The sequence below is a fragment of the Halichoerus grypus genome, chromosome 2 (genome assembly GCF_964656455.1).
Source record: "Halichoerus grypus chromosome 2, mHalGry1.hap1.1, whole genome shotgun sequence".
Taxonomy (NCBI): Eukaryota; Metazoa; Chordata; class Mammalia; order Carnivora; family Phocidae; genus Halichoerus; species Halichoerus grypus.
In genome coordinates, this window is record NC_135713.1 from 63,516,334 (window position 1) to 63,534,230 (window position 17,897).

At 49.8% G+C, this 17,897-nt stretch overlaps 2 protein-coding genes across 4 annotated transcripts in view; one reads left to right on the forward strand and one right to left on the reverse strand.

Moving 5' to 3' along the window:
• KIAA1191 (KIAA1191 ortholog) overlaps nucleotides 1–7,726 on the reverse strand; it is a 29,245-nt gene extending 21,519 nt beyond the window's left edge. Inside the window, exon 1 of one of the 3 annotated variants that reach the window (XM_078066897.1) lies at nucleotides 7,474–7,726. The gene's annotated coding sequence lies outside the window, so the exon portion shown is untranslated. The remainder of the gene's footprint in view (nucleotides 1–7,473) is intronic. The other 2 variants (XM_078066899.1, XM_078066898.1) reach the window with 2 other exon arrangements.
• A 111-nt stretch (nucleotides 7,727–7,837) lies between these two features.
• Nucleotides 7,838–17,153, forward strand: ARL10 (ARF like GTPase 10). The gene is made up of 4 exons (XM_036115752.2): nucleotides 7,838–8,120; nucleotides 8,804–9,005; nucleotides 12,074–12,249; nucleotides 13,599–17,153. Exons 1-4 carry the CDS (start codon nucleotides 7,938–7,940, stop codon nucleotides 13,770–13,772), a joined length of 735 nt encoding a protein of 244 aa, XP_035971645.1. The 5' UTR covers nucleotides 7,838–7,937; the 3' UTR covers nucleotides 13,773–17,153.
• The last annotated feature ends 744 nt before the right edge of the window (nucleotides 17,154–17,897 follow it).

The following is a 17,897-nucleotide window of genomic DNA, read 5'->3' on the forward strand; positions in this document are numbered from 1 at the left end:
TGGAATTTTTTGAAAGAAAAAAAAATGGCAGGCGCCTGGGTGGCTCAGTCGTTAAGCGTCTGCCTTCAGCTCAGGTCATGATCCCGGGGTCCTGGGATCAAGCACCGCATCAGGCTCCCCGCTCCGCGGGAAGCCTGCTTCTCCCTCTCCCACTCCCCCTGCTTGTGTTCCTGCTCTCACTGTGTCTCTCTCTGTCAAATAAATAAACAAAAATCTTTTAAAAAATAAAAAAAAGAAAGAAAAAAAATGGGGAAAAATCCAAATGTAAAGTGCTTCAGTGAGAATTCATTAGGTTAAAAGGAAAGAACTCAACTCCACCAGCTTAGCTCACAGAATCCTTCTTGAATACCTGAAACCAGAAGCTCAAATTTTGTCATCTTTCACGTTATCTTCATTCTCTTTGTGTCTGTAGGGAACATGAATGCTGACAGCTCTCCAGCTTTACGTCCGCCAAGAAAAGTATGGCTATTTCTCAAATCTTGAAAGCCTCACATGCTTGCCCTGGCTTAGGTCAGTGCTCCCTCCCACTGCAATCAATCATCTGTGCCCAGGGGCATGTTACGTTAGAAAATGTCAGCTTCTCTAGGAATCTCATGATTGGGATGGAAAAAGCATCCCATAGGAAAAAGGGGAGGTGACAGAAAGAACGGTACATCTCCGCACACAGTAGATGCAATCAGTACCCACCCAACAAGGATTGATGAATACTGAAGGGACAGGAATTGTGCTGGGGGCTGGAGGCACAGCAATCACTCAGTCCCTGCCCTCAGGGACAGAGGAGACAGCCAATAACTGATACTCATCCAAATTGCTAATTAAACAAATGGGAAAAGGATATGACCAATCACAGAAGAAGAAAACTGAATGGTGACTATATAAAACATATAAAAAGTTCCTCATCCTCACTCCAAATGGGAAAAATACCAATAAACAAAGAGATATAAGTTCATTTCTGTCAGATTTACAAAAGATTTTAAGTTTGATAATACTATATGTTGGCAAAAATAGGGGGAAATAGAGACTCGATATGTTTTAAAATGGATTATAAATTAGGACAACCATTTTGGAGAGCAAATTGGTAATATTAACTTTGAAGATGCACAAATAGAATGACTCAACAATTCCACTCCTCAGGATATACTTTATTTTATTTTGTTTAAAGACTTTTAAAAAAGATTTTATTTATTTATTGGAGAGAGAGAGAGAGAACGAGCAGGGGAAGGGTAGAGGAAGAGGGAGAAGCAGACTCCCTGCTGAGCAGGAAGCCCAGCACAGGGCTCGATCCCAGGACCCCAGGATCATGAGACAAAGGCAGATGCTTAACCAACTGAGCCACCCAGGCACCCCTCCCCAGGATATACTTTAGAAAAGTTCTCACAAATGTGCTCAAGGAGATGCCTATAACAACCTTCACTGCATCACTGTGAGAGCAAAATGTGGTCAGCCTAAACATTTCAACAACAGAAGAATAAAAAAGTAAACTGTGATATATTCACCCAAGGGAATACTACACAACATTAGAAATGAACGAATTAGGTCTCCACGTATCAATATGGTTCAAAAACATCATGTTGGGTTAAAAAAAGATAACAACAGGGTGCCTGGGTGACTCAGTTGGTTAAGCGACTGCCTTCGGCTCAGGTCATGATCCTGGAGTCCCGGGATCGAGTCCCACATCGGGCTCCTGCCCTGGGGAGTCTGCTTCTCCCTCTGACCCTACCGCCTCATGTGCTCTCTCTCTCTCTCAATCTCTCAAATAAATAAAGTATTTATAAAAAAAAAAAGGGGGGGTGCCTGGGTGGCTCAGTCGTTAAGCGTCTGCCTTTGGCTCAGGTAATGATCCCAAGGTCCTGGGATCGAGCCCCGCATCGGGCTCTCTGCTCAGCGGGGAGCCTGCTTCTCCCTCTCCCACTCCCCCTGCTTGTGTTCCCTCTCTCCCTGTGTCTCTCTGTGTCAAATAAATAAAATCTTAAAAAAAAAAAAAAAAAAAAGGAGCGCCTGGGTGGCTCAGTTGGTTAAGCGTCTGCCTTCAGCTCAGGTCATGATCCTGGGGTCCTGGAATTGAGCCCCGCGTCAGGCTCCTTGCTCAGTGGGGAGCCTGCTTCTCCCTCTCCCTCTGCCTGCCGCTCCCCCTGCTTGTGCTCGCTCTTTCTCTGTCAAATGAATAAATAAAATCTAAAAAAAAAATAAAATTAAAAAAAAAGATAACAACAGTATGTTACCTGTACAGGCCACTTTTTTCTTTTAAGATTTTATTTATTTATTTATTTTGAGAGATTGAGAGCACGCAAGCCCGAGTGCTGGGTGAAGGTCAGAGGGAGAGAGAGAGAGAGAATCTCAAGCAGATTCTGCACTGAGCATGGAGCCCCATGTAGGGCCAATCCCATGACGCTGAGATCATGACCTGAGCCAAAATCAAGAGTCGGTCATTCAACCTACTGAGCCACCCAGGCACCCCTATAGAGGCCACTTTTAGGCAACAGGTTTGAGCAATGGGAACATGAACAAGGCAGAAGGGCCCAGTGACCACCAAGCTGACACAAACAGACTCATCAAGTGACCCACCTCAAAATAACCATAGGCCCTAACTGACCAATTACAACCAGGCACAGTTCCAAAGATTACAAAAAAAGGGAAAATTCCATACAGTCCCTTACTTCTTCACTCCACCCTGTAACTCTAGCCCCTCATGACCGCCTCATGGCAGTCTCTTCTTTGCTGTCCTGTGTGCTGCTCGCTTGCTGTGTATTCAGTAAACTTTTCTCTCTTTTCTTCTGCCTTGGATGTATTCTTTCACTGCCTGCACCGGCCACATCTGATCAGAATGTGCCACATATCATTTATGTATATTATTAAACCAAAACAAAGTTTTGAGATGTATGAATGGGAATGATACACATCAACTTGAGGATAATGGTTATCTCTGGAGATAGGAATAGCATCTTAGTTATGCTTGAAATTTTTCTAATAAAAAAGAATATGGCAAAATGCTAATTCTCGAGTTTTGGTCAATATATGGGTATCTGAACATGTTTGTTTGATATATTTAATAATCTTAAAGATTTTATTTTATATATTTGACAGAGACAGACACAGAGAGAGAGGGAACACAAGGAGGGGGAGTGGGAGAGGGAGAAGCAGTCTTCCTGCTGAGCAAGGAGCCCGATGCGGGGCTTGATCCCAGGACCCTGGGATCATGACTTGAGCCGAAGGCAGACGCTTAATGACTGAGCCACCCAGGCACCCCAACATATTTAATAATTTTAAAATTTAAAAACATTAAGAGCCAATTAATTAAAATGATGAACAACTCAAGAGCTCGTCTATGTCTGTGAAAATGAAACCTCCTAAAATCCAACTGAGGACACATGTGAGAGACTTCAAAGCCAATCCCTTGAGTTTCCCTTCTTTTTCAGAAGAAAAGTTTGAAAAAATGAGTGGACCTAGATTCCAGGGTCTGTACAGGGAGATACAATATACTAAGAGCATGGTTTTCAAGACACACAGACCTGGTTCAAATAGTAGCTGCCTCATTTATTCACTATATGATTTTGGAGAAACCACCTCCTCTCTCAAGTTTATTTTCTCTTTTATGAGATGGAGATAAGCTGACCAGATGGCAGAGAGCACAAGCCAGCTCCAGATCGGGGGATACCTGAGAATCAAAGGGAAGCTGGCAAATCAGAGAGACCAGCCCCATGACCATCAGCTTTGGTGTGGACAATGGCAAAACCCAGAGCAGATGACGGAGCTCCAAGAAGGGAATCAGGCCCTGTCAGGTTTCAGACAGAGGTACTCTTTCTTCTTCCCTGCCTTGCCCTGGGCAGACCTTGGCCAGTCCTATCACTGTTACCACAGGCTGAGAAGGCACTGGCGGGGGAGAGAGGGGTCCACCTGGGTGGGGGGTGAACCGGCAGGCACCCTAGCAGCCTCTTCCATGGCTCCTCTTCTCCCTGGACCCTAAGTACCAAGTTATAGCAACAGGGGGTGGTGGCTTCTAGTAAGTCTTCCCCGGGTGGAGAGAGGAACAGAGGGGTTCTCCAGGGATGCAGCTGGCTGCTCAGGACGGCACCAACTACAGGTGCAGACTGCACACCAGAGTCTCCTTCCCAACTCACCAGGAATACACCACACTTGGGCTATGCCCCGGCCCCCAGGCACTTAGTCCTGGCCCCAAGGAAAGAGGAACTCACAGGGGCAGATAAGAAATGCCTGAGGGCCACACACCCAACGAGAGAACAGACAACATACAGGACTACCTTATCCAGACACACCAGAGTTAATGGACTTGGCAGGACAACGAATGAAAATAAGCATTTTATTTTTTTAATTTCAAAATAAGCATTTTAAAAATTACTCTAACAAAGAAAAGAGAGGATTTTGGAAGGGGGAAACAAGAAGTCATAAAGAACCAACTATAGAACCAGATATGAAATAAAGCCCTCAAAGGCTGTGGTGAATAGCAGAGTGGATATAGCCAAGGACGAAATAAGCAAGTATGAAGATCAGGTTCAGAAAATTCCCTAAAAGGCATGACAAAGATATAAATAACTGAAAAGCAGAAGGCTTTTAGCCATACTTATAAGCCAGTGTTCTCTGAAGCTGGCTACCCCTGGATAGTACGGTGCATGATTTAACCAGTGGACCCCTTGGTCAGAGAGCCACTGCTGCACCTCTCACTGTAAAGCGGGTCCCCTCATTGGATGCTATGTTGTTTGCAGCTGCATCCTGTGGATTGGGCATATTGTGATTCCCAGATAGTGATGAAAGAAACAAGAAGGAAAGGAAGGAAGGAAGGAAGGAAGGAAGGAAGGAAGGAAGGAAGGAAGGGGGAAAGGGAGGGAGGAAGTAAATAAGTTAGTTACAAAAGGGTTGAACACAAATATACCCTGGACTTTAGGAATAACTAGTACCCACAGATGCAAATGGCACCAGGATTCCAGCTCTGCCTTCTGTCTTTGCCTTTCCTGCTCTACCTCAGCCTCTTTGACCTCAAGCCCTCTTCTTTATAGGTGGGGAAAATGGCTGCCTATAGGTGGTAAGTTTTACATCTTAATCCACCCAAGACAGATTGATCTCAAGACACTGGGTAACAAATTTAAGAATCCCATGGAAGGGTCTCCTTGGTCCAGCCTGATCCAAGTCATTACACTTGGACTAATTATTCATGCCAAGTGTCATATAAACATGGCAGGTTTTCAGTTAATGCAATCATTAGGAAAACAATTCCCAGGAGATGAAGACAGACAAATGTTTGCACAGCAGTACATTTTACACCAGAACAAAGCCTGATGTATAGTATATGATCATTAAAGGTCAGTTCCGTGCTGCCCTTCTTGCTCCATCATCAGAGACACGTAGTACTTATCCTGGTGGAGATGGGAAGCCACTAAAGAATTTTAACCTGAAAATGACATTGCCAGCTTTTCTTTTGTAAAGACTGCTGTGTAGCAATATGGAAGCTGGACTGTATAAGTAAAGGTGGCAGTGGTTATCTTTATAAACTTTTTTTTAAAAAGATTATATTTATTTATTTGACAGAGAGAGAGAGAAAGCATAAGCAGGGGAAGCAGCAGGCAGAGGGAGAGGGAGAAGCAGGCTCCCCTCTGAGCAGGGAGTCCGATGAGGGGCTCGATCCCAGGACCCTGGGATCATGACCTGAGCCGAAGGCAGCCGCTTAACCAACTGAGCCATCCAGGCGCCACTATAATTTAATCTTTAATTGTAGAATATCCAGATGGGGTTATGACTGAAGAGGAATTAACATCACCCAGAGATGGATATATTGACAGATGGGACTTTGCCTTCTCTTTTTTCAGAAGGTGGAGAGTGACTATTTTTCTGATGGATATTGCATCATGGTATGTGGAAGCACAAAGTTAAAAATGGATATAAGAGTAAAACTGGATGCAAAGGGGTGGACTATCTGGTCATGTGCCTGTTGACTCATGGCTCCATCCCTCACCCTTCACCTGCTCTGCTCTGTATGACGGGGGTAACTCCTGACAATTCCATTTCCAAAGTTTCCTTGCCAAATGGTCCAGTTAGTTTCAGCTAATGGCAGCCAATGCTAGGCAAAAGGAGACTGAAAAGGATTGGTTAGAGAGGAAGGAGAAGATCAAGAAAAGAATGTGTCATAGAGGCCAAGGGAGGAGCATGTGCAATTGATCCAATTCTCCAAATCTTTAAGTGTGAACTCTGGGCCTCATTCTTTTTAAAGGGACTTTTTAAAAGATTTTATCTATTTATTTATTTGTCAGAGAAAGAGAGAGAGCGAGAAAGCGAGCACAAGCAGGGTGAGCGGCACACAGAGGGGGAAGCAGGCTCCCCACTGAGCAGAGAGCCCCATGCTAGGACCCTGGGATCATGACCTGAGCCACAGGCAGACGCTTAACTGACTGAGCCACCCAGGCGTCTCTCTGGGCCTCATTCTTATACTGAGCACATCAGACTCCAAGATGACAAAGGCCTGGTCAACATCCTCAAGTGGAATGACAGACAGTTTCAGGCAGAGACACCACCCAGGGTGACTGAACTCCAGCTGAGAGACAAGAGGATGATCACCCACTGTGTGTGTCAGGAGGCAGGAAAGGTAAGGTAAGGCCAAATTAGACCTCCAAGAGCCTTTAGCTCTCAAGGGATTAAGGTGCTCTCTTTTGAAATGACATAAAACTTACATGAATGCCAAGAATAAACCCCTTAAAAAAAATTTTTTTTTCAATGTTCTGACTGCAAAGTTCTGGATAAACTCACTGGTGCTAATTTTTCTCTTTGGGAATCTTGCACGCCTGTCTCACCAGGGAGGTGATCCCTCAAGGAGTGAGCAGGCACCCTGGCCAGGTTTTGAACAGCATCTCTGCTAAGACCCCATTTAACAGTGTTAAATGGTGCAAGGAGGTCAAGCAAAATAAGAACTAAGATGTTACCAACGGATTTAACAAGGAAGCATTTGTTAGAGACCCGGGTGAAAGTTTCCTTGGATGGGTTGGGCGAAAAATAGGAAACGCACATTACCCAGAAGTAGGACTGCAATGAAAAGGAGAGGTAGTAACCAGTGAGGGAGGACAGTTTCCTGAAACAAGAGAGATCTGAGCATTACCCGCAAATGACCAGAAAAGAACCCCGAGACGCTCCTGGTCAACAAGATGGCTTGGGGTTGCCTACAATAAAAACACCTATTCATTCTGCAGCCCCTCATGGAGTCCTCTTTTGAAGTACCTCAGGCTGTTTCTCCTGCTACACCTGGACACCTTGGCAGCCACTGGAAGTCGCGGAGGACTAGGTGATCAGGAGATCTAAACACGGACCCCTAATCCTGCCTGCTTCATTAGCACGCTCAGGACCCCAAGACAGCAGATCTCCTGGGGTCTGGGAAGCAGCCAAGGGAGGGTAGAGTACTAAAAGTCAGGGACCCGGGTTCCAGTTCTACCTCTGCCATTTCATAACCTGCCACCCCACAGCCGTGTGACTTGCCTCAATTTGTTCCCCGAGGTCCTGAGATCCCCAGGAAGCATCGCTTGGGGTTTGAGTGCCGGCTGTACCAATGTACTACGGTGCGACCTGGGCCTCCGCTTTCCATTCTAGGAAACACTGTTTTACGGAGTAACCGAGAACACTGGTCAGTTATCCACTAGGCATACAGCAAGTGCTCGGGAGTTGCCAATATCACCGTCTCCCGTCCTGCCCAGGCACAGCCTCCAGCTCCCCACCGCACGTAGCAGCGGGAGAGGGAAGTCCCCGCGCTCGGGTCAGCGCCCCCACTCCCGCCGCCGAGGCGCGGGCCGCCTGTCGCGACAGCAACGGTGCATTGTGGGGCTTGTAGTGCGGGGCTGGGGTTGGGTGGGTGGGCGCGGCCGCCGCAGTCGCAGCGGGGCCATCTTCCGCGGGCCAGGTGGTTCGTCCTGTGCAGCCCGCACCCGTGCCCCTCGCCCGGCCCGATGGCTCCGCGGCCGCTGAGCCCCTTGGTGCTGGCGCTGGGTGGCGCCGCGGCCGTGCTGGGCTCAGTACTCTTCATCCTCTGGAAGGCCTACTTCGGGCGTGGACGGGAGCGGCGCTGGGACCGGGGCGAGGCCTGGTGGGGCGCGGAGCCTGCCCGCCTCCCTGAGTGGGACGAGTGGGACGTGAGTGCAGGGCCGGGGTCTGGGCCTCCGCACGTGCAGCTGAGGGGTGTGACGCCCCGCGAGGGCAGAAGCACCTGGGTAGGGGACCTGGCGCCGCAGCCCGCAGGCCCCTGGCGAAAGGGCGCGCGGCAGCCGCGGGGCAGTCGTGAGTCCCAGAACTGAGGAATGGGTGGGCGTTTCGGGGGGGGTGTGTGGCACCGCCCTGCGCGGCCGCGAGACCCGGGCTTCCTCGTGGGCGCCGGAGCTCCGAGGGCGCGGCCCCGGAGCGATGTCGGGACCGCGCCGGGTCCAGCCCGCGCTCGCCCGGCGCCTGCGCAGTGCGCACAGCCCGCGGCCCGGGGCATGCCGGGAGAGGCCTCCGCCCCCTTCCCCGGCCTGGCGGCTTGCGAATTTTTCCCCTGCGGTGGACCCTGCGACCCTGGGACGTGGGGATTGTCAGTCTAAGGAGGCTGAGGCTTCGCGAGGGGAAGAAATTTCACCGAGGTTACTCAGGAAAAGCCAGAAGAACGGGGTTTGAGATTCAGGAGTCCAGAGGCAGCGCTGGTCCCACTGCACCAGACCGTAACTGCCTGCCTGCCGGTTGACAGGTGGAGGGCGGGGATGGGCGCTTTGGTGTCTTCGGTCTTCCCTCGGGAAGGGTCCGGCGGGAGGGTACCGGCCGCAACCTGACCTGTGCCCCACAGCCTGAAGAGGAGGAGGACGAAGAGCCAGCGCTGGAGGAGTTGGAGCAGCGCGAGGTGCTGGTGCTGGGGCTGGATGGCTCGGGGAAGAGCACGTTCCTGCGCGTGCTGTCCGGGAAGCCTCCGCTGGAAGGCCACATCCCCACCTGGGGCTTCAACTCTGTGCGGCTGCCCACCAAGGACTTCGAGGTGGACCTGCTAGAGAGTGAGCAGACCCCCTACACACACATCGTCCCCCCATCACCTCAGTTGGACCCAAGCCGGGGATCATTGCTTGGGGGTGGCTCCAGCATGTATATCTAAGCAGGACACGTCCCTCTATGACATTCTTCCCCTGCCTCTCTGGGGCACAGGATATAGTCCAAGCTCTGTATTCTGACATGATGGGCCATTCATGATTGGGCAATCCCAGCTTGGTCACTGCCTGTCCCTCACCCCAACTGAAGCTCATATGCCTAATACTGAGGTACCAAAAGCTAAAGTTACCTCTATGCCAAGCATCTGAGAGGCATTACTTAATAAAATCCTCCCAACAACTCGAAAAACTGGAAACAGTTATTACCCTTGTTACATACATGAGGAAAGGGAGGCCCAGCAAGTTAAATAATTTATCCTGGCTCACCCAGCTTGCCAGTCTGCTAATGCAGACTCTCTGGCTGGAGGCTCTCAGTGTTTTGTTTTAAGATTTTATTTATTCATGAGAGAGAGAGAGAGGCAGAGGGAGAAGCAGGGTCCCCACTGAGCAGGGAGCCCAATGCGGGACTCGATCCCAGGACACCAGGATCATGACCTGAGCCAAAGGCAGACGCTTAACCAACTGAGCCACCCAGGTGCTCCTGGAGGCTCTCAATGTTAAGCACCATGTTACATTGCTTGTTTCTGAAGGGTACTTGCTGTTTTCTTTCTTCTATCCTGTGCTTGCACTGTTCCCTCAGTCTGGAAAGCCCTTCTTCCCTTGATAAACTGCTACACCTCCTTCAAGATTTAGGTCAGGAACATGTGGGTGGCTCAGTCTGTAGAGCATCTACTTGATCTCAGGGTCATGAGTTCATGCCCCACTTTGGGTGTGAAGCCTACTAAAAAATAAAAAAAATGAAGAATGACTCTCTTAAAAAAAAAAGATTTAGGTCAAACATGATGATATCCCTATGAAACCTTATCTGACTCCTAAGCTAGGTTAAAGGCTCTTCCTCTGAGCTAGTATTTGCCACATACCAGCCTATGTCCCTGACTAGGCATCTGGGGCACAGATGAGTCTGATCCAGCTTTGGCCCCTAGGGCCCAGCCTCAAGCAGATAACTGGGAGAGCTTGTTGAGTGAGTGATAAGAGAGGGTCTGGGCAGCCCCTGTCCTCAGGGGGATTCCAGGAGAGGTTGGCAGAGGGGCTATTGAGAGGACAGCAGTACTTAGCCACCTGTGTCCCAACTACAGACTTGGTGGGAGAGATTAGTGGACTTCCTGCCAGCCAAAGGGCTCAGACAATAAAGACTGGTTAAGCACTAGGTGGTGGGATCAGACTCTGAGGGCCTGGTTATATCTTTCCTCCCTGATTGTGGCAAACATTGATATTCACCTGGAATTTGGTCCTTTAAACAAGATTTTCCCTGTCTCCCTTTCTTGTGCCAGGGATGCAAAAGGGTCGGGATTCTGCACTTGACTCCCACTCTGGCAAAGAGAGTACCCCCCAACCCCGAACCCTGGGAGAAGGGGTTTGGTGTTTTCATACTACCCAAGAGTCTGAGGTTCGATAGGGTCGCTCCTGGATTCAAACCCAGATCTCCCATTCAAGTCCTGGAACTGGAACTGGAACTGGAACTCTCCCTTCCCACGACACTCACTTGTCTACACCTAGAGCCCAGCCAAGATGAGCCCTTTGTGGATCTTTGATGACTCTTCCCTTCTCCCCCCTCCCCCCACTTCCTATATCCTGTCCATTTTATTAGCTAGTTCTTTCAGCTTTATTTTCCAATAGATTGTGCATCTGTCCACTTCTCCCCACTTCCACCACTGCCAGTTTGGTCCGAACCACCATCATCTCAGGACTATAATAGCCTCCTTGCTGGTCTTCCTGTTTTCACTTCTGTCCCCTGCTGTCAGCCAGCAGCATCTTTCAGAAACCCATGTTACTCTTGTGTAAAACCTTTAAGGGGCTCCCCAACGGCCTCACTGTAGCCTGACAGCCCCTGTGTGGTCAAGCCCTGGCCGACCTCGTCGGCTGTGGCTTTTTCCCCTCTTCCGCTGGCACTGCCTTGGCCACACTGGCTGCCTTCTGTTTCTCAAACACATTGAGCTTGCTCTTCCCTCTGCTTGTAATGCTTTCCTCTGCCTCTTCCCTTAGCTAGCTCCTTCTCATTATCCCAGACTCAATTCCCATGCTGCCTCCTCAGGGGGACCTTCTCAGACCACCCAATCCAAAGCCACCCCCAGTCGTTTTCACTTTTTCTCTTTTATTTCCTTTCTGAAATGTGCTTACCTGCTATTGCTGTGTCTGTCTTGGTTCCAGAGGGAGCTCCTTGAGATCAGGGCCCTGTCTGCCTTGCTCACCTCTGTATCCCCAGCACCCAGATCGGTGCTTGGCACCTAGTAAGCACTCAGTAAATATTTGTTGAGTGCCTGCTATGTGCCAGGCATTGTGCTGAGGGCTTTGGGGGGATCCAGATGTAAACAGCTCCTTAAAGCGCATAGAGTCCACAAGTGTCAGAAGTATACCAGAAACACTAGGCTGCAGTGTGGCTAATGGGGACTGTGCAGAGGGACAAGAAGGCAACCCAGGTTGGGGTACTACGTGGGCGGCCATGTAGTGCTAGGACTGAGTATGGTATTTGCAAGGGAAGAAAATGGGGTGACCAAACTGAACAGGAGACACTGAATGGAGAATGGCTGTGCATAGGCTGGTCAGGGAGTCCTGGCTTCTGACCACACCATCACTGTCCGGGGAGAAAGCTAGGAATTGGCAGGAAGTAGCCAAGGAGATGAGCACCTTGTATGCCAGTCTGTGAAAGGTGTGTTGCATATGGTACCTTTGGGTTTTGCTGCAACCTGTTAGTGGGTAAGTTCAGTGAGAGGGAGAACGCTGCTGCTCAAAGGTGGTGACTTGCCCAGGGAGCCCCAGCTGTCAGAGCCAGAGCTAAACCAGATTGGCTCCAGAACCTGTGGTCTTCCTTGCCCCTGGCTGGTGGAACCTTGGGAAGCTGGAAGTGGGGTGGTCTTGGGGCTATATGTAGAGAGCCAGGGCCCAGGGAGGCTCTGAGCTGGCCTCTGGCCTCTCCTCAGTCGGTGGCAGCCAGAACCTACGCTTCTACTGGAAGGAGTTTGTGAATGAAGTAGACGTGCTGGTGTTCATGGTGGACTCGGCTGACCGGCTGCGGCTGCCCTGGGCCCGGCAGGAACTGCACAAGCTGCTGGACAAGGACCCTGACCTGCCTGTCGTTGTGGTGGCCAACAAGCAGGTGAGGGCCACGGGAGGCTGGCTTAGACCACTGATCCCTGGGCAGGGGCAGGGAGCACAGGAGAGAGATTCAGGCCCAGGCCTGTGACCTGGAGCACTTGGCTGAGATGCTGTCCCCCACTCTTCTACCTGTGCTTTTCCCTCATCCCTGATCCTCATCCTGTCTGTCTTCCCCTTTGCCTCCCTGTTACCCATCATCCTGGAGAAATGAGAAAAATAATGATTAAGCATCCACTACATGTGAGGTATGGTTTTGAATGACATTTCATATTATGCTTCTAATTGACCCTACCAGGTATGGGATACTATTCCCATTCTACAGACTGGAAATCTGAAGCTCAGAGAGGTTTTGTAATCTCCCCAAGGTTGTACACCTTGAAAATAGTGGAATTGGGATGTCTGACTCCAAAACTTGTGCCTTTTCCACTCTGCCATGTCCTTGTGACTTCCAGGTCTAGATCAGAGAGCTACAGCTGGAAAGTGATAAGTTGAGCAGGTTGAAATAACAATAATAAGTAACATTTATAAGTGTGCTTATAGCATGCCAGGCTAAGCACCTGACAATCATGACCTCACTTAAATCCTGCAAAACCCCATGATAGGCCTTATTATTATCCCTCAGTGCCCAAAGTTAAGACTGGTGTGTGGCGAAGCCAGGACTTGAACTCAGATCTTCCTCAAAGATCCTGTTCTTAACCACACTATACTTCTCCAGGGCCTTTGGCCCAGCAACCCTCGGCATCACAGGCTCAAGGTGCCTTTCTCAATAAATACCAGGTAAAACCTTGCCACAGTACGGAGTTCTGTCATTTTTCCTGTGGCCTGGCCCATGTCTCTGAGAGCCATGGCACTTGTTTCCAACCTGACTGGGAGAAAAGCTATACGTCTTTGCCCCAGTTTCCCCTGTCGGAAAATCCTTGACAGTCATTTATAAATATGTCCTGGTCTGCCTGGGATGGTCCCCATTTATGCCTGTTGTTCTGGTATAATGATTAATAGTGCCCACTTTAAGTCTCAGAAGTGCCCTGGTTTGGATGGTGAATTACATCATCATTCTATTTATAAACTATAATAATGAGAATAAGTCTAAGTGCCTCTCACAATGCCTGGCTTATAGGAAGTGCTGTTTTCTCACCACAGTGGTTAATGGTGGTATGAAAAGGGGTTGGTAACAAAGGAAAGTCAGAGATGAGGAAGAGAATTTCAACCAAGGGGCCCAGAGGCCACTTCTGGGAACTTAGGCCCCAGTGTTCCGCAGGATAGCCAAAGAACAATTCTTTGCATGGAGGACAGTGTGGGTGCTGGGAAACTGGGAGCTCTGTTCCAACTGGCTTCTCCGTCTCATCCCAGGACCTGAGTGAGTCCATGAGTATGGTGGAGCTGCAGGAGGAGCTGGGCCTGCAGGCTGTCGATAGCCAGCGGGAGGTTTTCCTCTTGGCAGCCAGCATCGCCCCTGCAGGACCCGGCTTTGAAGACCCCGGCACCGTGCATATCTGGAGACTGCTCTTGGAGCTTCTCTCCTAGGCCGCCCCCGCCCCCTCACTCGCCAGCCAACCCTGGAGACCCCAGTTCAGCCGCTCCTGCTTCCCGCTGCCAGCGTGGGCCCGAGGCAGGAGCCACGTGGCAGCACGTCCCTTCTCTCCGCTCGCCCTCCAGAGCGGGGCCTGGGCAAGGCCAGGAACCACACAGAAGCCTTCCTGGTGTGGTGGCCGTGAGGCCGAAGTGGGGAGTCAGGTGAGGCTCACTCCAGGCTGGAAGTGGATCCAACTTCTACCACGGAAGGCACCCTCCTTCTCTGATGTGTGCAGTGAGGTGCTCAGCGGGCTCAGTTCTCCCCTCTGCCGGTCCCGGTGATTGAGAACTGGGGTCGTGTCAGAAGTACTGCAGGAACCGGTCCCTCCCGGTGACCTCCCGCCCCTCATGCAGGCCGGTTCTGGGCAGTACACAGTCAGCCTTGGCTCCAAGGCCCAAAGTGTCCTGCAGCCCCAGCTCCACCCAGCTGGCTCGAGGCCCTGGGACCATCACTTTAAAGGGGTGATTTCCATGTTTTTTTCTAATTTGGAGATAGAGTTTCCAGCCACGAAGGTAAGAAGTGCTAGGACGAACCTGGAGATCCTAGCAGGGAGTTTTCTGAAACCTCCCTGCTTCTGCAAGCCAAGGCCTGCCCGCTAGACGATGGCATCAAGCGGTATTCACCCCTCGCCAGAAAAATGAAAGGCTTTTCTCCCCCGCTTGTGGAGACAGAAGCTGCTGCTCTTGCATTAACTGTGCCAATGCCCATGTTTACAGAAGTTGGGAAGGACCTGCCTATGTCCCTGGGGAGAAGACTGTCAACTGGAGCTGGGTGTTGGCCAAAGAACTGCGTTTTATTTATTTATTTATTTATACAAGGAACAGACCAAAGTTTCAGGTTCTGTGTCTAGGTGCTGTTATCAAAACCCCAGATGACTGTCATGGAAAATCTGTGTCTTTGACGAAAATAGCTGGGATTGTGAGACGTGTGATAACCTGCACATGTCAGTGGAGACAAAGCTCTAGCTCTCCCCCATCATTTACAGCTATAATCGGTATCCTACTTTACGTTGATCCACATGAAACTTAAACTCCACCACTTGGCCCGGTACATCAAAAGGACACAACCCCCTTCCGTGTAGATGGTGAGTCTAGGAGAGGAAATTTCAATCATGTAAATCCAGGTAAAAAGAAATGGGAATTAGCAGATCAGTCAACAGGGTACCTGAGGCTTTGGTTACCGTAGCCTTTCTGGACCTGCTGATTCCCCAACTAAAAGTTGGACAGAATTTCTGTTCTCTCCAGTGCACACTCCATGATTCTCCTGTTTCTGGTGATCAGCTAGTTTATCTATATATTGACACTTCTCTTTAGTGCGGGCAAAGGAAGGAGCCTTTTGTCGGCCAGGGGCCATTGAGTAATCAATAGCCACAGAGGGACTTTTTTTTGAGGAGATATCCAACTCAGTTTGCTTTTTAATTGAAAATAGAGATGGCGTGCCTTCATTTCACTTGACATTGACTCAGTGTGCCTCAGTTCCATGCTGTGGCCTACGTGAGAAGAGGCACAGGGAGGTGGGGTGGGACGCTCCGAAGTCCAGAAGTGTGACTGTAGGTAGTGGCCTGCTGTGCTCTTGGGCCGTGGGTGTGTCAACAGAATCACTGTTCTCTGAAATTCTAATTAACTTCCTGCCGAAGAAAGATTTATCTGCTTTTATTTTAAATATTTAAGGAATGACTTGGCTTTTAGAGTAGGCTTTGAAATTTTGCAGACAGCTTTTCATTTTGACATTGAAAGATTGTGAAACTTTACTTCTTTGTTCTGTAAACCCCACCTTGTTCTCCAGTGCTTGACATTTACCTCTGGAACCAGCATGGTTGTAGGGGACCCTTTTCTAATTAAGATCTGCCTTTGGTCTAATGAGTATCATTATGTAATACAATTTTCAAAGTCCCCAGTGAGGGGAGTGAACTTGAATAGTTTTATAATAACTATACCTATTTGAGCAACTTCTGAAGACCACTCCCAGAACTGACAGGTCCCAGTGGTACACCAGAAGACGCACACCACTGGGGGGGCGGTGCTGAAGGTCCAGAGTACCACCCCTCTGATGCTTGTGCAGAATACAGATCATCTCTTGACCTGTGGGTGTGCCTCATCACATCTGTGGCTGACCACTGTGCTCTACTGGGACTGCTGGCCTGTCCTCCAGGCAGAGCGCCAAAGAGCGCTCATCCGCTCTAGTTTCTGCCAGGACTAGACTGGGCAAAGTAGAGCAACAGGCCTCTCTTGTGAACAGTCGTATGCCTGGCCTGTGGCGCTCTTACCCAGTTGCTCCTGAGCATGACTTTCTGATTCACCAGCCCAGATCACCTGCTCCTGGGAACCAGCCATTATCTGGAGTTCATCTCAAAGTGAGTTTTCTGAGCTAGCCTGGGTAACACTGCCCCCGCAAGACTGCCCCAACACTACAGCTCCCAAATTAGCTGAGCATGGGTTAGGGGTCAGATGTCAGCCCCTCTCCTTTTCTAATGAAGGCAACTGGAAGGCAGGCTCCCGATCTGAGAGAGCAGGTGGGCACTCCACGTCGAAGGGAAGCTTCTGCTTCTGCTTGCCTGTTGAACCGATGCCTGATCATTCACCCTGGCACTGACGGCTTCTGATCTTAAGAATTACTTAATGCAGTGTAGCTTCTGATTTTCCATTCTCTCACCTGCTGTCAACCCTCTGAGGAGAGGCCAACTTGGCCCAAAGCTTGGTCATGTGGATGGTCTAAGCAAGAAGGCTCCCAGACCACCAACTTGACTGGCTGCTAATCCCAAGGAGCCTCCTTGGGTACCTCTTGGTACCTCTTGCACTGACACACTGGTATCCAGCCATAAGGATGGGGGTGGGGTGGTGAAATCAGTCCATCACAGCGCTCCCAGTCCTCCACAGAGAGGTACTGATGAAAATCTGAGGACTCTTGCCTGTCTGGCTGAATGAAACACTAGATTCTGCAAAAAATGTTCCCACTCGTCTTGGGAAAACATTTTGTTCTTATGCTTAATAGCAACTGCCAGCACTTTGAACTAGCTGCTGAAGCTCAAGTGTGGTACCGGCCCACACCTCAGACCTGGAATAGTCTGAGCCGTCTTTCTATCACATTTGTTGGCTCACATAGCTTCAGTCCTTTCTAGTAGCTATGAAAAGAACCTCCAACTTTTCCTCATTTGCTGCCTGTGTGAGGTGGGACCATGAGGGGAGAATTCCCATCAGAGATCTGGAAGTAAAGAGGCCTTGCTGTCCCAGCCCAAGCCCGACGAATCCAGACCCACAGGGTTGCCAAGGACAGACTACATAAGGGAGAGCCAGTGGCTATTTGAGGCACACAATAAATGCCCAAAACTCGGATATGGTTTCATTTGAATTCTGATTTTGAGGAGTATATGCTGGGTGCTCACGGTTCTCTAGTGAGGGGCAGGTATGGAGGGTGATCCCAGAATACTTCCAGTGACACAATCATTTGTCAACAGCAAATCCCAGTCCTCTGGCCCTTCAGCCCACATGGAAATGGTAAGGAACTTGGGCTTTGGCCTAACTTCGTACCTTTTGGGAAGTATCCAAACCTGGCTGCCATTCCTTGGGAGTTCTAGCTGACAGGACCGGAAGTCACAATGGAGCATTCCCCCAGCACCTGCCTTGGGCTCAGCTCTGGATTCCCAGGGAAGGTGCCTGCACTCAAGCCCAGTCTGGCAGGGGATGTCAAGCAGATTACAAGGCAGTTATGACTGGTATGTATTGCTACAGGAAGTCTGGGACGTAGGGATGACAGGAGACTTACACAGCCTAAGGATGGGGGACGGTGGCAGAAAAAGGTTCCCAAAATTGGCACCTGAATTGGGTAAAAAAACAAGGGGACAGCTGTCAAGGCCTGAATTTGGAATACTATGGAGGACGTTATGGGGCCAAATAAAAACCCTCATGAGTGGGGCGCCTGGCTGGCTCAGTCTGTAGAGCATGTAACTCTGTATCTCACGGTCATGAGTTCAAGCCCCACATTGGGCATGGAGCCTACTTGAAAGAAAAAAAAGAAGTCCCCAGCTTCAGACTAGATTCCAAAGGCTGTGTGCACACTGCTTACAAGGGCCAGTCACT

Coding starts and splice junctions, on each gene's coding strand:
- ARL10 (XM_036115752.2), top strand. CDS start 7,938: ATGGCTCCGCGGCCGCTGAGCCCCTTGGTGCTGGCGCTGGGTGGCGCC. Junction 8,121..8,803: donor CTGAGTGGGACGAGTGGGAC/GTGAGTGCAGGG, acceptor TGTGCCCCACAG/CCTGAAGAGGAGGAGGACGA. Junction 9,006..12,073: donor CGAGGTGGACCTGCTAGAGA/GTGAGCAGACCC, acceptor GCCTCTCCTCAG/TCGGTGGCAGCCAGAACCTA.